Raw genomic sequence first — 26,334 nt, 5'->3', positions numbered from 1 at the left:
GTGGGTGAAGGCGCGTGCGTGCAGGGGCGTGGGCGCAGGCGCGTGCATGCAGGGATGTGGGCGCAGGGGTGTGGACGCAGGGGAGTGGACGCAGGGGCATGGACTCAGGGGCGTCGGCACAGGCGCGTGGGCACAGGCGCTCGGGTGCAGGAGCTCCAGCGAAGGTGGAGGGTGGTGTGGAGGTAGCCGTGGGCGAGAAGCAGGAGGAAACAGGAAGGGGTGACCCCGAGCAGGTCACCGAGTCAGCATTTCCGTGATCTGCAGGTGGCAGCTGAACAGAGAAAGGGTCCTGGGCTCCTGGCCAGGCCGGGGTCACCTGCCTGGGTCTCCGGGAGGCCATCTCCCAGCCTCTGCCTCTGAGCCCAGGGTTCACGGGGATACGGAGGAGGGGGGTGGGAAGCAGGGCCCAAGGGTCTCTGGTCCCTAACACTATCTCCCGTGACCTCAAGGCCATGGAAAGCTGGCTTTTTTTCTGGAAGATGGAGCTCACTCCTCCCTCATCTCCCGGGGGCATGGGGGACTCTTCCTCCTCGTGTCCCTGCTCCTGGAGGGACAGAAGCCCAGCAGCCCTGGACTCTCTGTGGTCACAGCCCTGGGCGTGGGCCTTGCTCACTCCCGTCTGTGGTGGCCGCGCTCTCGTGTCAGCAACACCCCGAGGACGCACGTGCCTCCACCCCCACGGCGAGCAGTGAGAGGCAGGTTGGTCCAGGCCCCGTGAGCCCTGACACGCGGTCCTCCCGGCCTCAGCTTCGTGCAGGTGTCGACGGCCCTCACCCCAACCTCCTCTGACCCCACCAGCTTCCGAAACCTCACTGGGCCCCCGGGAGGCACTGACCAGCCACACATGGTCCTCCTGCCTCTTCCCTGGCCTCTGACACGCTCCCCAGAACCACAGCGAGCCCACGGCCGGCCCTGCTCGGCCACGTGTCATCCCTCACCTGTCAGGCTCTGTCCCCCAGAGTGCAGTGTCCTGGGGTCCATCCTCCACCTGGCTGGGTACCACGTTCTCCAGGAAGCCTTCCCTGATGCTCTGGACCCTCGGTCGTGCCGGCAGCGTAGACACAGCTGCGCTAGGCCTGCTCACAGCTGGGGTCCTCACAGCTGGCCACGCCGCCCCCCCAGCCCCCGGCTGCGTCTCGTTCTGTCTGCGGCTCCGGCGCAACGGGAATTCCACCACCGTTGAGATAACAACTCCTACTTATGGTTGTGTATTATCGCCCCTCCCTAGAACACGAATCTCTGTTTGGGTTTAATGCATTTGAATTGTGCCACATCAATGATCAGTAACCAGACGGGGCAGACCATCCGTTCCTTGGGGCCAAGGGTTAGAGGATGACTTCCCTGACCCAGACATAAATCCTCAGACCTTGACCTGAAAAGAACACAGCAAGCCCATCACAGAAAGCCCTTTAACTGCTAAGGAAAACTGTGAGGAATTCACAGATGCCTTGGCTCTTTTCTCCACTGCGGTCACCTTTCTCAGCAGCAGAGGCCCCTGCGAGGTTCCTCATTTGCTCCTGGACGCCATCCCACTGGAACCCAGAAAACAGTAGGAGATTCAGACCGGAGGCCGGCGGAGAGAAAGAGCCTTTGTCTGCCGAGAGCGGCTGATTCCCACAGCCGCTTTCACACACACACACAAAGGAAGGCCGTGGACACTCCTCTGCTGTTTTCCTGTCCCTGGGTGTTTACAGAGCAGGACGGAAGGCAGGAAAGCACCTGCCGTGCAAAGCTCGGCCTGGGAAATCAGGGTGTCGGTTACAGAGTCTTTCCAAGGAAAAGGTAACGGGAGGCTGAACAGCACAAAAAGTGGGCAAAGAAAACCCGGACATCGCCCGGGCAATGTTCACGCAGCGGGAGAGCTGAGCCAGCTGCCCCAAAGGTCTGGTTATTTGCTAGAATCGTTTGTGACCTGCCTTGGAGGACTTTCCAGGACGCTGCACCCTGATGGAAGCCATAGACCAGGCCTGAGGAGTCACGGCCGTCGTACTGCATCCGGGCACCCGGCTGCCCTCCCCACTCATCCCGGGTTGCCATCCTGGGCCCGTTTCAGACCCAAAGCAAAGTAGATGCGCCCACATCCTTCTATAAGTTACCGCTTGAATCACAGAATCGCATCTGAAGGGTAAACGCTCTCTAAACGCCAACAGCTGCTGGGCAGTTCTTGTGCTGGATATGGGGGGCTAAGCCTCGACCTCCCGTGTCCCAGGGCGCTGTCAAAGGAAAACAGCCTTTGTGACCTAACAGCCTTGATATCAGGTTACTCATAGATTATTCTGGGGGCCTGTTGCCTGACTCGGCGTGTGCAGTATACCTAAAGGTTACACAATACTGAAACCACAGCCATGGGCATGACGGATGCTTCTGATATATTAAACTTTTCCTTAGATTGTATGTGCAAGCCCAACTGTACCATTACTGCTCAAGTTTTAGAGGGTTTCCGACTTATGCCAGGGGAGCAGAAGAAAATGTTTCAGAGCGCCTTAGAAGGATTAACGTCAAATCTGCAGAAAAAGGAGTGGGTTTGGATTTGAATCTCACTAGTGCCTGAGTGTCTCCCCCAGCTGGGTTTACTCTGTCTGCCTGAGGACTCTGGGCTCTGCACATCAACCACTCCATCCGAGCTGTGATACCAGGACCCTCGACCAAACTCCAGCAGGGCCGCTGGCCCGAGGCTGTGTCCTGGGGGGCCCAGACCCCATGGAAACACCTGCCCCAAAAGCTCAGGGTCGCCGGGGGAATTCACCATCTGTCCCACCCACACCTGGCCGTAGCCCTGGCCTTTCAGAGCGTTTACTAAAAAGGGATGACAAGTGTGGGTCCTTCCTCTGTCCCTCTGAGATGCCCATGTACCCTCCCACAGCTCGGAAGCATCCTTCTCAGGGGCCTGAGCACCACGCCCTCGAGACGGAGCCTTCAGGAAGGACGGGCTGGCCTCCCAGGCCCTGGGGAGGGTGTGGCCCTGGGGAGGGTGCGGCCCTGGGGAGGGTGCATCCCCAACTTGGCGACTGTCAGTTACAGACACGCGGCCCGGCTGCGGAACAGGGACGGATGTCGGCACCGCGCTGGTCCCCTCTCTCCCATCCCCGCTCCTTCAGCCTCCTGCTGAGGCGCCATTACCCCTGCGTGAACCCCAGGGGCCCTCGGCTCTCCCCGCCGTGGGTGGGAACTGAACAGAGCCTGTTGTCACTGCTTCAACTGAAGTCCAGCTGTGTTTGTCTTCGACGGGCTTCAAAGGTCAGGAAACTCACAGTCACACCCAAGCCTTGATCTGGAGGGCGGCACAGTGGCTCCCAAGACGTCCTGATGAGACTCGGGTGTGGTGAGCGAGACAGTGGCTCTGGAAGGATCGGGGGCCAGAGACGCGGGAGCTTTGGGCTGGGACGCTGTGGACACAGGCCCGTGACAGTGGAGCTGGAGGACGGCCGGGGAGGAGAGAGAGGGGAGAGTGAAACGTGAGCATGTGCTTGAGTTTGGGTTTGGAGGATTCTCCTACAGAAAAATTGGGGGCCTGCTCACTGAGCTAACGGCCCTACCTGCTCATGCGCCTCCCAAAGGCTGCTTGGACCGTGCATTTTCACAGGGAAACATAAAATGGCCAGGTAGGTGCCAGTCACTTCCGGACCCACAGGGTTTTCACCTCCATCGGGGCAGCAGCCGGGCGCTCTGCTTCCTCCACATAAGCGCCTCTCCAAGATCCCGGGCCTGGCGGTGGGGCTCCTGGATGGGACACGCTGCCCTGCAGATCATCTTGCGCTCATCCGCGGTGCCCACGGCTCACAGGTGCCAGCCGAGCGCCCGCCATCCCAGCAGCTGACCGAGATTCTGGGGATGCAGGGGTCAAACGACCAGGCCCACCCATGTCTTCACAGAGCTTGGGGAGCACAGACCACAGCAAACAGAAAAAGACCTGCTCTAACGGGACAGTAACAACAGAGACGTGATCTACGTGGATAACTGTAAGAAAGACCTGATATAAATGGATAATAAGAAAGACATGACACAATAGACATTAACAATAAAGACGTGATCTAATTGGATAACAATAATAAAGGCCTGGGCTTTCCTGGTGGCTCAGTGGTTAAGAATCCGCCTGCCAATGCAGGGGACACGGATTCGAGCCCTGGTCCAGGAAAATCCCACATGCCGCGGAGCAACTAAGCCCGTGCACCACAACTATAGCCTGCGCTCTAGAGCCCACGAGCCACAACTACTGAGCCCTTGTGCCACAACTACTGAAGCCCACACGCCTAGAGCCCGTGTTGTGCGACAAGAGAGGCCACCACAATAAGAAGCCCACGCACCACTGCGAAGAGTAGCCCCCACTCGCCGCAACTAGAGAAAGCCCGTGTGCAGCAACAAAGACCCAATGCAGCCCAAAATTAATTAATTAATTAAAAAATAATGATAGCAAAGGCCTGATAAAACAGGATAGTAATAATAAAGACATGACACACTGGACGTTATCAATAAGGACACGACATAATGGATAATAAAAATAAAGACACGGGGGCTTCCCTGGTGGCGCAGTGGTTGGGAGTCCGCCTGCCGGTGCAGGGGACACGGGTTCGTGCCCCGGTCCGGGAAGATCCCACATGCCGCGGAGCGGCTGGGCCTGTGAGCCATGGCTGCTGAGCCTGCGCTCCGCAACGGGAGGGGCCACAGCAGTGAGAGGCCCGCGTACCGCAAAATAAAATAAGATAAAATAAAGACACGACCTAACTAGATATTAACAGGAGCCAGCAAGGAAAGCAAAGCAGGCTGAGCGCACAGACAGTGGCTGGGTTGGAGGGTGGTGTCGAAGGCCGTCTCCTGGGCAGGACTGAGAGAGAGACAGGTGGACATGGGGGGCCGGAGGCGTGGGGACAGAGGGCCCTGGCAGAGGGGACAACAGCAAACACTGTGGGACAGGCACAAGCATGGCCCAGGTGAGGACCAGCAAGACAGCTCGAGTGCCTGGGAAAGCGTGAAGGTGGGGGAACAGTAGGGATGGCGTGCAGAGGTTGGCAGAAGCTGATCGTGGGGCCGTGTGGGCCAGGGTTGGAGTCTGGGGTCCACCGAGGGGTGTTAGCAAGCCACCAGAGGGTCTGTGTGGGAGAGCGACAGAGCCACCCCAGAAATGGTCATTCCCCAGGGAGATGACAAAGGCCAGAGGGTGAGATTCGTGCCGCGTCCTCCCCATGGATTTAAAACCCTGTCGGTTCCACACACAACCCTGCACACGTTATCCATAATCGCCAAAACTTGGAAGCAAACGAGGTGCCCTTCTGTAGGTGATGGATAAACTAACAGTGACACATCCAGACGATGGAGTATTTCCTTAGGGCTAAAAAGAATTGAGCCTTCAAGCCATGAAAGGCATGAAGGAGCCTTCAATGCATATACCTGAGCGAAAGAAGCCAATCTGAAAAGGCTACAGACTGTGCGATTCCAACTCTACGACATCCTGGAAAGGGCAAAACTGTGGAGAGAGTGAAAGACGAGTGGTTGCCAGGGGTTGAGGAAAGGAGGGATGAAGAGGTGGCACACAGAGGGTTCTCAGGGCAGTGAAACGACTCTGCATGCCACTGTCGTGGTGGACGCCCGTCATTATCCATTTGTCCAAACCCACAGAACGTCCAACACCAAGAGTGAACGCCAGTGTGAACCAGGGACTTAGGGTGAGTATGGCGTGTCATTGTAGGTCCGGCGATTGTAGCAAATGTCCCACCTGATGGGGATGCTGATGACGGGGACACTGTGACGTGTGGGCAGGGGTGGAGGGGACTCCTCAGTCGGCTGCTGTCTCCACATCCAGAAGCGCACCACACCTGCCACGAGGGGCCACTGCAGTCCTCAGGTGGAGCAGGTGTCTCTGCCCAGGGTGACTGGGCTGACACCGCAGTTCTCGGGGGCTGTCCGGGACCCCCCTGCTGTAAGTGGGGCTCCTCTGTGCCTTCCTTTATCCTGCGTGTGGTTTGTGACAAACACCATCTCTTTGGGGCAATCTGAATTTAACAACGTCAGGCGGCGTCCGCCAGGACAGGTGCCGGGCGAGGGTGAGAAAGCAGTTACGTCAGCAGACAAGGAGCTCCACGACCCACAGTGGTGTTTGTTAAAAACGCAGGTCCCTGGCTCTGCCTCAGACGTATTCAGCGGGACTCCCTCCTGTTGGGACCTAGGAATTCCTATCTTTAAGCAGTTCCCTAAGTGATTCTCCTGGACTCCGAGCTTGAGAAGCACTGATCCCGCTGACACCGTGACAGACAAGCGCACACACCCGACCTGTTAGAATCGTATCTCACAAATAAGGAAATGCGACATTACTGAGCCCAGGGGTCTGTCCTACAACCTAGCAAGAGACAGAACCGCAGTCCAAACGGATTGCGAGCGACCCCACAGCAGTGGTTTCCCTGCTGAGTTACAACCAGCCCCAGGGGGAGCTCTGTGGCGTTCGCATCACTCTTTAAAGAAGATTTATTTATTATTTAATTTATTTTTGGCTGCTTTGGGTCTTGGTTGTGGCACACGGGATCTTCATTGAGGCAGGCGGGATCTTTCGTGGCGATACGCGGGCTTCTCTCTAGTTGTGGCGTGCAGGCTCTAGAGCGCATGGGCTCTGTAGTGGCAGCACGCGGGCTCTCTAGTGGAGGTGTGGGCTCAGTAGTTGTGGCGCACGGGCTTAGCTGCCCTGCGGCACATGGGATCTTAGTTCCCCAGCCAGGGATCGAACCTGCGTCCCCTGAATTGGAAGGCAGATTCTTTACCACTGGACCACCAGGGAAATCCCGAGTTCACATCCCTGATGACCAGTGGTCAGTGGTTGGTACCCACCCTCTGAGACACCCCGATATCGTGTTTACAGCATGCATTCTTTGGGATGAGGCTGGGTGCATTCAAATGCTTGATTTGCTTTGCTGAAAGGTCTGGGGGCGTCTTCTAAGACGCAGGAAATCAGTCAGGCAGTTACGGGGCATCCACCTGACTGCAGTGCCCAGGCCCCTCTGCAGTTAGTGGCACGGGGTAGGGACACCACCTACCAGCCCGAACGGAAGTCTTCCATGTGGTGCTTTGTTTATGACCTCCAAAGAACTGTGCACAAGGAAATCTTCCTAAAAATAGATTTAATTGAATTTGTCTGAAGAGGTTAGAAAACATCCTTCCTTCTCACTGGGCGGGAATATTAGACTTCTGTGACTTCTCACCACATCCTTCGTCTGCCCCAACGTTCCTTATAGGATTCATCATCTGTCTGTGAAGCCTGTGTGTTTTGTGCCATTTCATCTAATTGAAGAGACGCCAAAGGCCAAGAAAATCATTTTAACTCATTATCAGAATCCCAAGACTCAGCAGGAGAAAAACATGAAGCCACGGGTTCGTTCAGGTTTAACTCTATTTCTGCAGAAGAAAATGCTATTTAAGAACAATGCTCTGTTGTGATTCCAACTCTGCCATGAAAAAAGAAATGTTTTCAAGAGGGAACAGTAAATTTTCAAAGAATCCCCACAAGTTAACAGCAACACTGGAGTCCATACTCACGTCCAGTGCAAACAAGGGGGCGTGCACCGCGTTTTTACACACTTTCCATCCCAGGAGGCTGAGTAAGGAGTGTCGGTGTGACGGAACCGGCAGAGCTGCCGAGTGGCTCAAGAGTGGGGTGCGCAGCAGGACGCGTGCTCTCTCCTCCAGAGCTGAGGGATGCGGACTCCAAGGCACATCGAGGAGACGACCTCTGGCTCTCCTGCCCGTCAGAGCCTCGCCCTGAATCCCCGTCACAGAACCCTTCCGTCCAGGGCTTCAGGCCATCTCTCCACCATGTGCGTCAGAACTGCTTGCCCGGTACTGGTGCTGAAGCCATGACCCACCTCTGCCGCCCTGGTCTGTCTCAGACCCTGCATGCCCCTCTCAAAGCGGCTGCGGTTGACGCTTCCGTGCGCGGCAGAGGGTCAGAGCAAAGAGCGCCGGAGACCTTGTGTGCAACAGCCCACGTCTGCCACACTCGTCCAAACTCCGGCTCGAAACTCAACAGGGTGCAGTGGACAACCTCTAGACAGGCTCCTCCCCCCGGCTCTGAAATGCACACGGCTCACCTCCCCTCCCGTACAGGAAACTGCTACCCCAGAGGCCGGGGGAGGATACCCCCACTCCCCTCTTCCCACGCGGAGGACATTTCCAGGGGGTACTCCTGATGTCTCTCTGCACCTCGCCGCACCCACCTCGCCCCAGGGCAGGCGGGGGAGCTGCGTGCTGGATTGGGGGCAGGCCCTGCCCCTCGCACTGGGCTCTCCCTTTCGGATCTCCCCCTGCAAGGCGCAGGCGTCTGTCTGTGCCGGGCGTTAGTTTACCAAGCTGACTGAGTGACAGCACGGAGAAGCCACTGAATGAAAAATGCCGTGCTACTCACAGGGCCCTAGAGATAAGAGGCGTGCGGTTGGCCGGTTTTAGTGATTTTGCTGGGCTTTGGGCAACAGGGCTGCCCCGAGCTGCCCGGCCTGGGTGTTTCAGGCAGAGGAGGGTCACCTCCCCGGGGGCGGGGCAGGCGGAGGAGGCCGGGCCTGGCCGGGCTGTTGGCATAGGTCCCAGGCGGGCTCCTGGCTGGGCCCTTGGCTGGCGGGGGCGAAGGGGGGCCAACTCGCCGCAGCCAGGCGGGACCTAAGAGGTCAGAACATCACAGTAGATGGAAAATTTTTAGTGTGTACAATCCAGCGACTCCTGTGGACCTGCAGGCCCGGATCCCGTGGCCTGATTCCAGTGGCGTGTACCAGCCACTTGGTCAGTCAACCCAAATTCCACTTTCTCTCCCCTCCTGTGCTGCTAAGTGTCTGCTCGGCCGCTGAGCTTATTTCTCAGTTTATTCTGAACTTGGTGGGTAGGGCAGGAGAGCAGGAGACAGTCCCCTCAGGCCCCAATTCTGTGCCCCTCTGGACGCCAGAGGGAGGAGGTGTTTTTCGGGAAATGGAGGGGGAGCGGTGGAACCCAGGGACGCGCTTCCAGCTTCACCCGATGCACTCATCGGCCCCCAACCCTCTGTGGGGCTTGGGCCGTGGGCTCCACAGTTGGGTTAGGCCTCGTTTCTTATTTTCTCTGTTGTGTGATGATTTGACCCGGGAGAGCCTCTCCTCCCAGGGCCCGGGATTCCTGAGAGACAGCGAAGCACATGGAGCAGTCTCTCAACCATCCCCCTCCCAGCCCTGCCAATCCTGCCCCTGCCGCCCCCAGCCCTGCCTCACACGAGCGAACATCTCCCCTGCCTGGCACCCCGGGCGGAGCAGGGGCCCCTGCCAGCCCTGGGGATCGTTCAGAGCAGCTGTGCCCAGCTGTTCACGGGAACCCTAAGAACAGCTCTCCCCTCGCCCCTGCGCTGCGTCCCCGACGAAGCCAGCTGTGCGCTGACCCCTCTCCGGGCTGTGAGTGTGATAACCTCGCCCCCGCCAGCCTGGCTCCTGCTTCTCCCGTGTCCACACCAACTCTCCTAACCCACAACCAACATCGTGTCGTTGAGGACAGCCTCTCCAGGAAGCAGTGACGGGGGGCGGCCCACAGCCTGCTGGCCGAGGGGACAGGTGAGGAAAGGGGGGACCAAGGGGTTCATATGCACCTGATGAGTATGAAGAGACCCCCCGGCTTAGAACCGGAGCTGCACGGACCCTCTGGAGTCCCCAGACTCCACATTCAGACGGGGGACTCCAGCCCTGGGCCTCGCAGGTCGGGCCGGAATCTCCCAGCTCCGGGAGCACATTCCCAGGCAAGGACCCCCCACCCAGGGCTCCGCTCCTAAGAAAAGACACGAGAACAGCTGCACAGGTTTCAGGAGCGCTGGCATCGCCCAGTGATTTATTTCATCTCAGGATAAACAGACAGACGTACAAGGTTTTACGCGATTGGTACCCAGGACCTAGAAACTGAAGCATTGACCCATAAAGCATCAGCCGACCTGAACTGTGTCTTCAAGACACCTGTTTGCCTTTAATACCCGGCCACACTGCAGCACTGCTTACAGCTTTCAAAAGCCTCAGAGGAGCTTTCATCTCGCATGAGAACACATCTAGGCCTTTAGTTCAATTCATCTCAAACCAATTCACCAAGCAGGTACGAAGTGCCCTGCCAGCTCCTATGGTCCAGGCACCTTCCTGGAAGGGGGGAAAGTGTAGAGAACGTGGCCGCTGACATACGTTCAGACGCAACCAGAAGATGACACGTTCTCATCTTTAGCTCTTCTTATCTTCCCATGAATAATGATATTGCAGAGGAAAGGGAAAAATAAGGACACTGATATATTTTTTAAAAACACCAAAACAAAACGTTTTGTAAGCTAGGAAAGCGTCTACAATAAAACAGAACACAAGAGAGCGCTTCTGTTTACACATCGCCCCAGGAAGGCGTTACAACAGATTATGTCCTGAAACCATCTTAACTTCAGGAAAACACAAAGGACCTCAAAAACATTGCATCTCACTTCAAAATCTTTCACAGGAAGTTACCCAAGAGACCCACAGATCAAACAGCAGCTCTAGAATTACTGAAGGGACACCAGAAATTAACAGCAATCGAGCAGGTGATTCATTTCAAGGATTTGTAGCAAAACTGATACAAAGGGAGGAGTTTTAACTAAGTAGCAAAAGAACTTCCATTGTCTTCAAGGAAAGGAGATTGGTGCTGCCAGAGATTCAGAAATCGAGTCACCCAGTTCCAAATCCAGTCCCGTAAAGCTGCCAGAGGCCACGCCGGCACTGCGGCTGTTCCCCAAACCAAAGGTAAAAACAGAGAGGAAGTGAAGACGTCTTAACCCCGTTCCTTTGGATCCCAAATGAACCTTGATTAACAATACAAAAGTCATTGCTTGTGAGCTAACCAAAAGATCGAGCTTTCCCAAATCATAGCCTTCCCCCTTAAAATGCCACTGCTCTTTCAAATATCTGGGAACGTCAGTGTGCCTGGGTTTCTTAATTTCATGTGAACTACGGATGGATGTCGTAAACGCACTAGCTTCGTTTGACTCAACTGATCGAAGAGCAGGAATATTTTTGCACCAACTGTTTCTCTAAATAGAGCTGCATACAGCCTTGGCACATCACGTTGAATGTGACATGATCCGTCCTCGGAACATCAGACCTGGAGGGAAGTCTCAGCCAGGCCTGCCCCTCCCCTAGCTGTCCTCCAAACCGAGTATCTTGCATGGGGTGGCTTTTCCGTTGGTGTAATCGGTGCACTACCCTCCTGGCCCTACACCCCAGGTACTGGCCTCCAAAAGCAAATTAAACTGGTCCTCTCAGCATGCCAGGTGCTCTGGTATCTGCTCTCAGTGATATTACTAGTAGAAGTGTGGTCTGCAAGGTTCTAAATCCTCTACCCATCCTTGGGCATCCTCGGGCATCTCATCCTGACAAATGCCTGGGACTCCGGGGCCAGCTCCCACAGAAAGTGATGCTACGTCTAGTCCAGGCATTTCTTCGTTCAATTAAAGGATGAAATAATATACACACACTCCAGCTGGGCATGTTATCGTGTGGCTGTGCACACGTGACATCTAACAGGTCTCCCATCTTCCACGGGGAGAGTTTCCTTTGGAAGCCCACTTTCAGCGTTGATGTTTTGAAACCGTAAACATCATAGGAATGATTTCTCAAGTAAAATCACAGTGATAATATCTCATGAGTTTGATACGGAAGGAATGAAAATATTAGCTTGGTTCCATTTCATGTAAAAGTTTTACCATAAATAATGAAAGTCTAGAGAAAAATGTACTATCATATGAAATGCTCCTGTCTTTAGAAGGACATTATTTATTTCGGATTTCAATTCTTTTCCTCCTGCCATGTCTCCAGTCTATTCCTACCAAAGGGCCAAAGAAGTCAGGCAACCTGAAGCCTGTTTTTCTTTCCTGAGACGATGGACCAAGTGGCCGAGCCTCGTCTCAGGTCAGGGGCAGTGACGGGTAGGCACACACGTCACCAGGACGCACCCGCTGAAACGGTAACTCCCGTGCTCTGGCGCAAGCATGATTCAAGCTATCATTCCTAAACAGCTTAACTCATCACTTTCACAACCACAGGCTCTTTAAAAAGCATAACCTATGTCCCACATACCCACTGATTGGCACAGACAGAGGTAAGCCCCCCATCACTGGATCCACGAGTAAATCATAGTAAGGTACACATAACTTCATCCACTTATGTGCCAATACCTTTCAGTGTGTACTTTTCCTATTGTAATAAAAAAACAAGTGGATTGGAATCAGAATGCAGATCACTTGGCCTCCGTGAGCGTATACACTTTATCCTTAAACTTGTAATCAACAGTAAGCCCTGTGTGTACACACTTGGAAAGTAAAATGTTATAACAAATGAGGAAAGATCAACGGATTTGTTCTTCATCCTTGTGCCCTACCAAAGTACCGAATTTCATGTTACTTCTACTACGGTATTCTGGAATTCACAATTAGAAAAGTGTAGTTTACTTGCTAAACTACGTTATACATATATGTTATTTCCCCTTACGTTACTATGCTGTCACTCCGCCACAATTTCTTAGACTGATGCTTGTAAAAATGAATTTCCCTCATCAGGATGACAGAATTCATATTTAAAACATCATAAGTAGTGGGTTCAACTGTGCCTGTATGTTATTCTTTAGAACTCTCAAAAAGAAAGGATTTTAACCTTCTTTTGCGGGGTGGGGGGGGATACTACTCTTTTTGAGTCCACTATGAAACATCAAAGCGGCTGGGCATACCTGGTGGGTACAAATGCTCCTTTTAATGCAGACAAGCACCACGGCCACTGTCAGCTTTTCCTACTGATGACATGCGCTTTGGAAAACATTCAGTCACCGAAGATTCAGAACTCAAATAAGAGCAACTCGTTACTACATCACTGAACATAATTATTAACATCTCTTAACTTGAAAATATTAAACCCATCTCAGTTAAGCGGTGAGAAGGACCTGCTCTTGAGGTGTGTGGGCCTTTGACCATATCTGGGCCCCTGTGATGACACAGAACATACTTTCAGCTCTCACTGGACAGATCTTATTGGGAATCAAAGATTTCACCCTTAATACTTACTCCATTTGGAATGGAGCCAACCGCAAGTTAACCACATGTGGCAGGAACTTTTAAGCTAAGTTAGAAAGGGTTTAAAAGCTTTTCTTATCAGTTATAATTTTAAACCTCAAGCCGAAAAAAGTATGACCTTCTTTCAGTCGTTCCACTAATATAGTTCACGTTGGCCTATTTTAGGATCTCAGCTCTGGGAGGTGGCCCCGAGGTCCCCCCTCATGGTGCAGGAAGCAACGGTACCTGGTACCCCACACAACTCAGGTCTGGCCTCCCGGCCACTCCGCGAGTGATACCGAGGACAGTACACCCCCGGTACACTCCAGGCCTCACCCACTGCACTCGGAGGCTTCATCTCTCATTCTGTTTCTTTCGTTCTCAGGTATTTTGTATCTTATTTGTAAGGTTATCTATCTGCACACATCCTACATCTTGCCATCGACCCCATTAAGCAAAGCAAAGCAAAGCAAAAGGAATGCAGACTAGGCAGCGGGCCTTAATACAGCATCGCAAAAGGTCTTCAAGGCCCCGCGACAAGCTTCTACCTTCTAAGCCTTTAAACGATCCCGTGGGCTGGGCGGGGCCCACCGGGGCCCACCCCCGACTCTCTCCCTCCCCGCCTCCACTCCCCTCGCCCCTTCCAGTTTCCCAGTTGGGACCTCGGCCCACGGGGCGTCCCCTGGCCCAGGGCTGCCGAGGGACACGCCCGGGTGACCCGGCCCACCCTACGCGGCGCCCTCCTCGCCTCGGTCTGGCTTCTCCTCCGGCAGGTTGAGCACGAACGGGAAGAACAGGCCCCGGGCGTCCGCGGGGGCTCGGAGCGACTGGAGCTCGAAGCTGCCTTCGGGGCCCGCGTCGCCGGCGCCGGGCTCGCCGTCCGGGGGCGGCACGAAGCGCCAGGTGCCCGCGCGGCTCACGCAGTAGATGGCGCCATCCAGCGCGGCGCAGCGGAAGGGCTGTAGGCCCGACGGCGCGCCCGGGGGCCGCAGGTGCGAGGCACAGCGGCTCCACTGCTTGGCCAGGCAGTGGTAGCGGAGCACGCTGAGCCCCCCCGCAGGCCCGGCCCCCGGCGCATCGCCGCGGCCCCCGCACAGGTCGAAGCGGTAGATGAAGCCGTCCAGGGCCACCATGTCGGCCGAGCGCTCGCGGCTGCTGCTGCACGGACACTCCTGCCACTCGTCGCGCCGTGGGTCGTACTTGAGCAGGCGGTAGAAGAGCGAACCCCCGGACACGTAGATCTCGCCGTTGCACGTGGTGGCCTCGTGCGCCACGGCGAAGGCGCCCCGGGGCAGCGGGGCCACGGCGGCCCAGCGGTCAGCGCGCGGGTCGTAGCGCTCCACGCTGAGCAGGCACTCGCCGCCCACGGCGTACAGGTGGCCATCCAGGGCCAGCAGCTGCAGCTGCGAGCGCGCCTGGCGCAGCGGCCGCACGGTGCTCCAGCGGTCGGTGGCCGGGTTGTAGCAGAAGACCCGGTCCGAGGGCCGCGCGCGGCCGTCGGGGCCCGCGGGCCCCACGCCGCCGGCCACGAAGAGGTAGTTGTAGAGCACGCACAGGCCGCAGCCCCGAGCCGGCGCGCCCTCGGGTAGCCGCGTCAGCTCGCGCCACTCGCCCGCCGCCTCGTGGAAGCAGTAGACGGCGGCGTCGCCTCGGCCCTCCGCGTCCCCCGACGGGCTCTGCGGCCGGCTGCCCGCGCGCTCCCCGGCCGGGCCGAGCGCGGCGGCCAGAAGACGGGCGCGGCCGGCGCGCAGGCGGCGGCGCAGCAGCAGGTCGCGCTCGGCGCCCGACAGGCGCCCGAAGACGGCGGGCTCGCGCAGCACCTCCAGGTAGTGGTCGCTCATGAAGCGGTAGGCGGCCTCGCGCAGCTCGGCCAGCCGCTGCCGCTTGGCCGCGCTCAGCACCTCGAAGCAGTTGGCCAAGCTCAGCTGCGGCGCCACGGCGTCAGTGGCGCGCTGCGCAGCGCAGGGCAGCTGTAGGCGGCGCGCGCCGGCCACCACGTCGGCCACGTTGTCGGGCCGCACGCCCGCCATGCGCCCGCTGTACGCGTAGGCCAGCAGCAGCCGCAGCGCCGCCCAGCCCACGCCCTGCACCCGCAGCACGTCCCGCGACGCGCGCGCGCGGAAGTAGTCGCTGCGCGCCGCCAGCACCGCCTTGTGAGCCCGCAGCCGGCGGCCAGACACCTCGATGAGCAGGTCGGGCTCCCCGTGCTCCGGCCCGACGCCGGGGGGCACAGGCGCGGGGTCCCCGGCCTCTTCCGGGGACGTGGGCTCCTCGGCCGGCGGGCACTCCCCGGGGGACGCGGGATCTTCCGGGGACGCGGACTCTTCTGGGGACGTGCGCTCCTCGGGGGACACGGGATCCTCAGGGGACGCGCGCCCTTCCGGGGACGCGGCGCCCGCGCTGCCGACTTCCCACTGCCTCTGCACCACCCGCCGGCCGCGGCGACAAGAGGGCGGGGAATCGTCCCCGGAGCTGAAGCACAGGGACGCGCTGAGACTGCAGGGTGTCTGCGCCGGGGACGCAGCGCCCTCCCCCTCCCCCGCCGCGTCCGGCGGCTGCAGGCCGCCCTCTCCCGGAGCCTCGGGAGCGCCGCCCCGGCCCCCGGCCTGGCCGCACGCTCCGTCCCCCGGGTAGAGGACGCAGGGGGCCACCGGGCTCTCCATGCGAGCGCTCGCTCCGGCTGCCGTCCCCGCTCAGCAGCCCGGCATGACTTCGCCCGGATTCGGGCTGCCCAAGGTCGATGGCTCCTCCGGGGCTCCTAGCTTCACACGCTTCTGCTGGCGCGCGATCAGATTTCACTTGTGTCCACACTGGTTTTCAATCGCACGCAGCTCCCCTCGCGCCCGCCCGCTCTCCTCTCCGGCAAAAGGGGTGTGTCGACTCGAGCGCGCTCCCGGCTGAACTTGTGAACCTGGCAAGGTTCCCGCGCGGCGGCCGTATGCAGGGGTCTTTGTGGCTCGGTCTCCGCACCGCGTGGTGATGATCAGTCCACGGACAGGACCGCCCTGCAGCCGCAGCCGCGGCTCTGTCTGTAGCTCCTGCTCTGCGAAACTGAGCTGTCAGGTGCTCCTAAGGAACTGGGCCTGCCCTTTCTTCCTGAGTCAGTGTTTATCCCTCCACATTCCATCACATCTCTGTCTCTGAGGACCAACGAATCAGAGACGGGCTGCAGTCCACACTTCAGAACACTGACTTAACTGCTGTTTCACAGGGAGCCGCCCCAGGGAGCTTGTTTTTTGTGCGTGACTCCCACGTGCGATTAAGGCTTATGGATGGTCAGCCGGACAATATCTGTGTGTCCTGGCCTCAGCAGCGCTCCTGATGGGCCTGCCTCGACAATGTTCACCTGGAAGCGGGGAGGGCATGATTCAGTCGTCAGGTGGGTGTTAGAAAGACACAGTTACTGCACACACTAGACCGGCTTTCCTCCTTCATCCATCGGGAGCCTTCCTCTGCGACTTCCTTTGTTGGAATATCAGGTGTTTCCATGTCATGTCACCACGCTCTTTGTGTTCCTGTTTATAGGAGAAAGAGACAGAATGTTGGAATTTGCATTTTTCCATAGGGCTACCTTGTGTCAGTGGCAGCTACCCCATTTCCCTCCACAATTTTCAGGTTATAGGATTCAGATAGGGTGGGAATGGGGATTGTGACTTGTCAGTGCTGGGAAGTTTGGTGAATAAAACATATGGGATTATTTAGCTATTAAAAAGCCGTTCCTCCCCTGGTTTCCGAGGCCTTTAAGGAAGAGCCCAATTCAGCCATGAGCCTTAAGTACATTGGGTTGAACCATACGAAATTGCTGGGTTTTGTGTGTCAATACAACGGCAGTCAAATATCAACCACTTCCTCATTTCGACCTAATGAGATGTGTATGTATAATTGAGAACTTAAAGTGAGAAAGCATGGCCCGCCTGTGAAACCTCAGTTTTATTGCGGGACAGTTTTCCTGAAATCTTTTCCAGCCAACTCTCTCAAATTCATTTACAACAAATATTTGGAGAAAGGTGCTGAGGACTTTTCTCCGGGGTTGGCCTCGGAGGCTCCAACTCTGGAATCTATCTGAACGGCTCATTCCTGGCTTTGTAGCTCTGAAAAACCTCAGAGAAGCAACCCTCCAAAGAGCACACGTGCAGCAAAAGAAAAGCCAAAGCAAAACAAAACCAAACCAAAACAAAAAACAAAAGCCACGGAACTGCTTGGAAGGCAGATGTGAGCACCTGCAGATGAACTATAAAAAAATAATCAATTATCTCTCCTAATTGGCAAAACCTTCACTGAGACTCCCCAGCCTAGAAGGGGGGTCTTAGCACAAGGGGAGGGGCAAACTGGGCTCTGGTTTTCCTAAGAAGAGGCCGCGGACAAGAGAAACGGACCAAATACATACAGCTCAGATGCGTCATCATTATAGGGTATGTTCACCTCTCAAATGGGATAAAGGGATACTTAACCACCTACCCTCAACCTCTTCTGATTTTCTACTAATTGTACTTAATACCGTTGCCTGATCCCCATAAATGCTCAGGGTTGAGACAATGGGTGTGTATAAAAATATATGCTTGCCTGCTCTTTTTGCTACCGTGTTACGAAAAAGACTTTCCCATTATTCTCCGAAATACAAGTGTCTTAGAGGTGGAGATTCAAGACATTCAATTCTGTCTCTCCCTTCCTCCCCGCCTCTCTCTCTGTCTCTCTTCCCCTCCCTCTCTCTTTCTCTCTTTGTTTTACAGAAATCTTTAACAGTAACCTTTGGGGCATATTCACAGGGTGCAGGGCACTGTCTAGGACATGTGGAAAGGCAGCATGGAGACAGTCGGGATGAGCTGAAACTCTGACCACGGGCATGTGGGTCACGGAGGTGCCACGTGTTTACTCAGCTGTGCCCCAGCCCGTGATGCTGCTGGGGAGGTCCTGCGTCCACTGAGATGGAAATGCACTCTGGCCCACAGCGACCGGAATGTGATGACAAACTGGAAACCTGCACAGATTTTATAAGCAAAGCTTCTGGCCTCTTCCCAAACGCCAGAGGTGCTGTCTTAGTCAGCTGAGTCATTCAAGGGAAAGTCAGATAAAAAGGAAGACATATACATATCTTTCCCAAATATACATATAAACGTCAATGTCTGAAATAAAATCAGAGAACTGGCTCTCTTATTTACTTCATTCTTTTCACACTTTCTCTGTATGATGCAGAAGACCTTGGACCTCAGAAAACTAACTACTTTTTTCTTTCTTTTCTTGGCCAGGAGAAGGGTTTCAGCACTTCCTGGTTCTTTCTCTGGCTTGACTCTCATCGGGACGTGCAGAAGCCCAACCTCTGAGAGTCCTCTTCGTGGAAGTCATCACAGACTCAAAAGAAAGGCAGGGAATAGGACACACTGAAAAACCTAAGTTTGCAATTCTTAGGTTTTCAAAGCTCTACAGAATCCGTTTAAAGCCTGAAAGAATCAGGCTAAGTAGACATTTTGTCGTAGCCACAAGAAGCAGGAGCTGCATGTCCACAATGACACAAATATGACCCAGGTGGTCAGTGGTCCAAGCAGGCACGTCCTTGCCAGCTCCCTGTGCGCCCCTGGCATGGATCGCAGACCAGGCTGGCAGAGCCGGGGGTGGTCCGAGACCTGAGCACAGCCATGTAATCCCATCCAAAGTGTGACGGCTGCTCACCCACTCAGCTGGCTCTCTGCCCCGTGACCAGGTCAGGAGTCCCTGTTCACCCCCCCAGCCAAGGTGATGCCGAACACCTGAGTGTTGTCAGGTGAGACAGAAGACCATCTGTCACTGCGACGCAGGCAGCAGTGATGCTGGATCCCAAGAGCTGGGAGGCCACCCAGCAGGTCCACTTTCTGAAGGAAGCTTCTGCAGCATGACAGGTCCTGGCCCCCGCCCGCCTGGCAGGGTAGAGGGTCAGCTTCCACAGGAGAAATGAGGAAATTAAGCAGAGGGGCCACTTCCTTTTTCAAACGATGTTAAAGAAAGTCCGCATTCGGAGCTATATCTTTTTTCCCCAGCATGGCCCATTACTGTGATTTGGCCTTAAAATGGATGGGAAGAAGCCAGCCCATTTTGTGTATGTCCTCTGAGCACTGCAAGTCTGCCAAGACACTTAGGGTCAGATTGGAGGTCCGGGATTTGCAAGGGGACGTCCCCCCATGTTGCAGTTGGCTCCAGCATCAGAGTCCCCCTAAGGGGCTCCTGGAGGACTCTGCGCCGGCACCCACCCTGGTGACGGCAAAATAACTGCAACTCCCCGCCCGACTGAGGCATCGGGAAGGATTTCTTCCCTGAGCACTGCTTCTGGGGTCTGTTACAGTCAGATGAACGGCAGCACCTTCGCCCCATGTAGCGACGGGAGGGGATCTGTCGGTGGAGGTGTGGGGTGTGGTAACAGGCTCCCTCCTGACTGTAGTGAGAAAATATTTTAACAGGAACAAGTCTGCTTTAAATATAACTTAGGTAGCATTTCTCCCTGAAGGCTATACATTTCTTCTCCACATTGTAAATATCTAAACAGAATTTTTTAGTCTCTCCGTGAATTTCTTCACTCTCAATTTGATTTTTTTAAATAAATTTATTTATTTTTATTTGTTTATTTTTGGCTGCACTGGGTCTCCATTGCTGTGCGCGGGCTTTCTCTAGTTGCGGCGAGCGGGGGACTACTCTTCATTGTGATGTGCAGGCTTCTCATTGTGGTGGCTTCTCTTGTTGTGGAGCACGGGCTCTAGTAGTTGTGGCACGTGGGCTCAGTAGTTGTGGCGCACAGACTTAGTTGCTCCGCGGCATGTGGGATCTTCCCAGACCAGGGCTCGAACCCGTGTCCCCTGCATCGGCAGGCGGATTCTTAACCACTGCGCCACCAGGGAAGCCCAATATGAATTTCTTAAAGAAGATTGTCTATGATTTCCCAAATGTGGACATTATTTTTGTGCTTAAGGTGGATATCAGGTTATTTAAAATTAAATATGCTTCATTAGAATAATATAGGTTGCTAAAGAGACTCTCCGTTTCAAATAATTAGTCAGTTTTTTTAAATATTAATGAACAGACTTAGGAAGTTTATCTAAATGTCTGTAGCACCTATTGTTGTAGCCGATTCCTCCTCGGTGTTCTCCAAGTCACGCCCGACACGTATCTCATCCGTGTGTCCAGCCACACGCCAGAGTCCTGGAACCACCACTTGTGCCCTGCCCGCCGCCTGCTTCCCACACACCAGCGTGACCCTGTTCACATAGTGAACAGCCAATAACTCCTGGGGTTACTTCACAAAGAAAACCACAAACAGAAGAAACATCATCGAATCTTAGAAACTTGCAGGGAATGTCAGGATACCTGTTTGATAATAGAATGTGTTGATTCCCTTCAGCTGTTCCTACAGATATTGCTGGTTCCTTCTTCCTTGGGCCCAATTAAAATGAGGTGGCGGTTCTGGGTGCGCAGGGATGCAGGTGGGTGGGAGCGGATGCCTCGGTGGGGGTGGGGAGGGCAGCCAGTGACCTTCACCCCAGCCCTGATTCCCACGTTCTCTGCACTCGTCACAGTGCGTGGTCTGGCCCTAGCAAGGCCATCATAGCGGCGTGCCTGGAACACGGAGTCCAACGCTGCCACAAGGCAGCATCATTCACAAAATAGGTTTTCATTCCTCAGTCGTCCTGGGAGCTTGGCCGTCTGGCTGCTAAAAGCCGGGTGCCGTGTGGTCTTGGGAGACGCGGAGGGCGCAGGGCCCAGGTCCCTGTGTGCAAGGCTCTGTACACGCTTCGGCCGAGGAGACACCCACCACCTGGATGAGAGGACCCCCCAAGCCGGGTGTAGGCCGTATGTTCCATGAGGTTTGGGGATGGGCGGGGCTGGTGAGCAGCCTGGTGTGTTGAATAATTAAGAGGGGAAGTGACGTCCTTCAGCAGGTCTGGTGACGTTAATCAGAGTCTTTTCTGCCAGATTACAACCTCTCATTTTTAATCTGCTCTTCATGAAGGACATTTCTAAGACTCAACGGGCTGTAACATAACCTGAATGCGCGAGTAATCATGAAACAGCTCACGCCTATTCTATTTTACAGGGACTGCTGTCACGTGTGTTACATCACTGGGACATACGCGACCCTCGCAAGCCACCCTTCTGTGGGGTCGTAGTTTTTAGCCCCATTTTACCGAAGAGGAAATGAGATGTGAACCGATGTCACCATACAATTAATCAGCCCCGCACTTAGTAGGTGGCAGAGCCAGACGGGGACCCGCTGTCCGGCCTCAGCGCCCATGCCACCAAGCACTGGGCCCAATGCTCTGCGCCATTCTGTCAACAGTTCTGAGCGTGAAGCACTCGACTTTGCAGCACGTGCGCTGGGCTGGTGGACGCCTACGAGACACTCCCATGTCTGGTCCCCTGCCCAGCGCATCCTGGGAGCAGAATTCTGGTGACTCAGGACGCCCCCAGCTCTGACAGTAAAGCAGATAGAGACACAGGGCAGGTCGTGGCGGGGATGGGCTCCTGCCGGCGCTGTCTGCGTGGGCCTGATTTAGGGGGTAACGGCGGCTGAATCTTCCGGCAGGGCTTCACTGGAGGAAGTAAAATTAGAGAATTTCCTAAAGAGAAGCTTTTACGTAATAGCTATTCTCAAAGTCCCAACTCCTTAGGCTGGTAAATGAGGCATTGAGCCATCTGTTCCCAAGCCTCCGCCACCCTCATCTCTCCCTCCTCTGCCCAGGAGTCCTCTCCATCCTTCGCACAAGCACAGAACTGCTGCCGCGCCCCGGTAAAGCCTGCGTGGGTGTGTCTGTGCACGTAAACCCCATGCAGGTGTGTCTGTGTGTAAACCCTACACGGGTGTATCTGTGCACGTAACCCCCGTGTAGGTACATCTGCATATGCGTTCCCACCTCAGGGTCTCTGCCCGCACAGTCCCTGCCACCCAGAGCCACCTCTCCTCCTTTGAGCCAGAATTCTTGCTCATTCCCAGGCCCCCAGGGACCTGCTGTCACAGACACTACCTTCCTCACTTCCCAGGTCAGCAACCGTGCAGTCCATGTTTGCACAGAATGTCGTATTTCAGCACCTCATGTGCACGTGTGTCATCCTTCTCCATGAGAATGTGGATTCACGACAGGGAGGTGCATTAATCGTTCTAAACTTGGCACAGGGATGGGCTCTGCCAGGGCCCCCAGAAAAGGCCTGATGGATGGTGAGTGAATAAATGTTAACCAGAGAACCTAGAAAAAACAGCTCTGAAAACATTCAGATAAAAATCCCTATTATAGCAAGTTCTTGCACTACGTACAATGTATGTATGTATGTATTTATGCCTTACCAGTGAAACATGATACAGAGCTCACAAAGAAAAGGTTCTTCAAAAGGGACTGGTGTTTGTGGACGTTGGATCAGAGACAGGTTCTTACTGTCTTCTATCTAGCTATGCCCAGTTTCTATATTTCCTGAAACGAATATACACTGGCTCCACAGTCATAAAGGGTAGTGGGATTAAGTCACAGGGTTGCTCCAGCCCAGCCCACGCCCCACCTTCCCAGCACCTGGTCCCGAGAGCACGGCCCCAGGCCAGGTCCTCCCGCTGAAGGGTGATGCAGGAGAAAGGCTTCGACCAGGTGGGTGGGTCAGGGAGCTGAAATCAAGGGAAAGCTTGTCCTCGGGAGAAGAAAGTGAAGCCGACACAGAGCAAAACCTAGAAAGAGAGGAGACAGTGCCCTGGGCGAGTCACCCCCAGCCAGGGCTTGTGATGTCTGCGAGCTAATAAGTCTGTTTCTGGCTTCAGCGAACATGAGTGGGATTCGTGTCCCTGGAAACTGAAATAACTCTGACTGTAAACAAGAAGCCACCTTGCTGGGTCTCCGCGGGGTTTAGACGGACGTCTGTAAAGAGCTTTGCCCCGCACAGGCTCCAGCTCCTGGTAACCACGCACCGTGAGGTGCCAACCCGGACAACGCCGGTCCCAGCTCACGGAAAAGCCCCACCAGGATGGAGCGCACAGCCCTGCAGCCTGTACCCAGAGCAGCTCCCAGCCCTCGCAGCAATTTTCCATTTTGTCCTCATGTTCCACATATGAGGACGGGTAGAGGAATTGCCATGATCTTGATTCCGGACACGAGAAAATGCTGGAGGCCCGGAAACACTACGTTACTCGTCTCAAAAGACCAAACGAAGTTAGCAGCAGACCAAAACCAGAGAGCACTTTTCCCCTCTTTCCCCGTCTCTGGGGCATTTTACATGAGGCCTCAGAAAAGATGCCTGTGGCTTGCACCCGTTCACTAAGTCGGCGGCCACGTGGGTTCACAGGCCCCACTTCCCACTGCTCGGGAGTTTCAGAAGTTTGGTGGCAACTGTGAGTGTCTCTGTGCCCTTAGCCATTACCCAGGACAAGCCATCTGCGGGAAGATGAAGCCCAGGGCAGAGAGATGAAATTGACCTGAATCCAGCGGGACCACTGGGTCGTGAAAATCTGCTGAATAGCTTCACTCTTCTCCTTCCTTCAACAGATCATGGGTCTTTATTGTTAATTCAAGAGACGCAAGCAGCGTTAGAGCTTCACGACTCACAAGACAGCCCTTCGCTGGTGATGTAGTAACGCACCTGAAGTCACCACGCTTTAAAGCAGGGGGCATGGGGGCATCGCTGCCGCGCTCACGGAAGCATGTGTCTTCAGCCGCCACCTAACGTGACATCACACAGACGGGCCCCACCTCAGTCCCGGCTATGACGCAGCCCTGCGCTCCCTGAAGCCAAGACCCTGAAGAACTGAAAGGAAAATGGATGAGGGTAAACCTGTGCATTCACTCAAAAGGGGGGCTCTAAGTTACTTGAGTGCAAATTGTGCCCTAGGTTCCGGACGTGCCATCAGGGAGCAAACCCCGAATATTCTGCAAGAGAAGCACCTGCCTTTGCTTGTGGCTCGAGGTTCCGGAGTTGTTGACAAGCGCAGGGTGTGAACACTGAGATCACACACAGAATCACAGAGACTCTGCAAAGAGGCACCTGGATTGCAATCCTCCCTGGAAACCTCTAGCTCTGAGACCCAATTCTGAGCAATATTTGGGCAACCTTAACTCTTTTAAAATAAGTCTATTGTGCGAGTCCCCTGAAGTGAGAGGTGAACGTCCCAGCAGTGATGCAAAGCTAGAGCCAGAAGTGAGACTGCCTGGGTCAAACCAACCCACACTTTCCCCAAGTCTTCAATCTGTTCAAGTCCCACCAACGCTGAGAAATAATTAACAATATGCAGTCATTTGCTCATTCACTGAGTGGATGTATGCTGAACACCTACAGTGTTCCAGGAGGTGCCCTGGGTCCTAGGAAGTAGCAGGAACCAAACAGACTTGGCCGAGGCCCCAGGGAGCTCCCAGCGCAGGGAAGAAGACGAACATAAATAAGCCACTACTACACGAATTCTAGAGGAAGTACAAACCACAGCAGGAAATATAAACAAGGATCCGGGAAGTAGTGATGGACAGACCTGATTTCTACTTGGGATCAGGTAAGACTCCTCTGAGAGCAAGAGGGAGACAAACACAGGTCGGGTGGAAGAGAGAACAGACACCTTGCAGTGGAAACAAGCTTGACCAGTTCCAGAAGCTGAACAGGCTGGGTGCAGCCAGGAGCCCCAGGGTCAGGGGACTGGGCCCCTCCGTGGCGCCCTGGCATCTTAATGACAACGGGAATCCTCTGATGGCTTCAAAGAAGTGAATATGATCACTCTTGTGTTTTAGAAAGAGCGCTGTGTCCTTTTGTACAAAAAGACTGATTGAACTACTTTTAGACTGATTTTCTATCACTGCCCAAACCACCACACACATTAGGATGGATGAACTAAATCTACATGTATCAAGGTGCATAAATTTCAGAAACATAATTTTGAATTTTTCAAGGTCTGCCATTTGCAGAAAGATACAGTATAATTTACATACATTTAAACGTGAAAAAAATACTATATGTCATTCGTGGAAGTGTGGAAAGGACAGGTGTGAATTCCGGTGCAGTGGTTACTTCTGAGCAGGAAGGGAAGGGAGGGCTGTCCACCTGCTCTGTATCACTTGGCTTCCTGAAGATTCAAAGCATAAACTGCAAGACGAGAACGTGTATTGTCTCACGGGGATACATGAATATTTTTATTGCATTGTTTACAGTGTTTGAGTATTTTATAATTTACCACTTAAAAATGTTTTTCCAGGGCTTCCCTGGTGGCGCAGTGGTTGAGAGTCCGCCTGCCGATGCGGGGGACACGGGTTCGTGCCCCGGTCCGGGAAGATCCCACATGCCGCGGAGCGGCTGGGCCCGTGAGCCATGGCCGCTGAGCCTGCGCGTCCGGAGCCTGTGCTCCGCAACGGGAGAGGCCGCAGCAGTGAGAGGCCCGCGTACCGCAAAAAAAAAAAAGTTTTTCCATATGTTTAATCAGTACTTATCAATTAAATAGTCAATCTGGCCTGCTACTGACCCTCATGGAAGCCACACGATCTGTAGCACAATTAAGTAAAGTCATTCACTAGCTAAGAAGATCCCTAAGTCACTGTATTCTTAGTGCTGGAGTAGGTATTCCTATGTTTAAAGTTCCAGTCAAATGGAAATATGGGAAAGTTAAATAAAAACTCACATTTTATCATTTTTAAAGCTCTAAGCTCTTGGTTTGATAACAGAGAGACTTGTCCGAAATCACACGCCTATTACTGGCCGGTTAGAACCCAGATTTCTCTCCTATTTATCTCACTTGTTTATTTACCATTAGTGGTGTAAATGGAAAGCAAGATAGAAGCCCCTCTCTCTGTGGTCCGTCCTGCTTTGCTTTAGTTAAGATGTAATGACAGAGTCCCTGCCTTGCCCTCCTGCTGCACCTGTGTCCTCAGGCTTCTCAGAAACGGTGCTGTTGACCTAGTACATCCCCCCTCCGGCTCAGCGGGCCCTGGGAAAGGGCCTGAGCCTCGCATGGAAACCACAGCCAAGCAGAACCACCTGCTGCCTGGATGTCCGGAGGAGCAGCATGGCGGGGAGATTACAGGGAGAGGAACTGACCCGAATTCAACACGTGGTCTCTGTCCTCAAAGCGACGAGGGTGGCTCAGTGGGACAAGAAGGCTGATGAGATGCTAGCTCACCTGTTTCTGAAGCAGAAATCAAGACAGATGTTCTGATGAGTGTGAGTTCACCCACGTGAGCCTCAAGAGAGGCCACTCCTATCAGGCCAGTCCTGACACAGCCAGGAATGAGTGGATGCAAAGACGAAATATTTAAATTATCTTGAGATTGAATCCGAGGAAACGATGTTATTAGCCTGCTGCCTTTGCAAACTCTTTTAACATCTGACTCAAAAGA

General features: G+C 54.6%; 1 protein-coding gene across 1 annotated transcript in view; it reads right to left on the bottom strand.

The window, feature by feature from the left end:
* Positions 1-9,780: 9,780 nt before the first annotated feature.
* Positions 9,781-26,334, bottom strand: part of KBTBD11 (kelch repeat and BTB domain containing 11) — a 25,287-nt gene continuing 8,733 nt past the window's right edge. The window contains exon 2 of the mRNA XM_060136503.1: positions 9,781-16,545. Within this exon, the coding sequence (XP_059992486.1) occupies positions 13,759-15,693 (1,935 nt within the window). The 5' untranslated portion in view covers positions 15,694-16,545 and the 3' untranslated portion in view covers positions 9,781-13,758. The remainder of the gene's footprint in view (positions 16,546-26,334) is intronic.

The sequence above is a fragment of the Lagenorhynchus albirostris genome, chromosome 21 (assembly GCF_949774975.1).
Source record: "Lagenorhynchus albirostris chromosome 21, mLagAlb1.1, whole genome shotgun sequence".
NCBI classification, from domain to species: domain Eukaryota; kingdom Metazoa; phylum Chordata; class Mammalia; order Artiodactyla; family Delphinidae; genus Lagenorhynchus; species Lagenorhynchus albirostris.
Note: the sequence above shows the minus strand (reverse complement) of the source record. Positions and strands in the feature narration are given on the sequence as shown.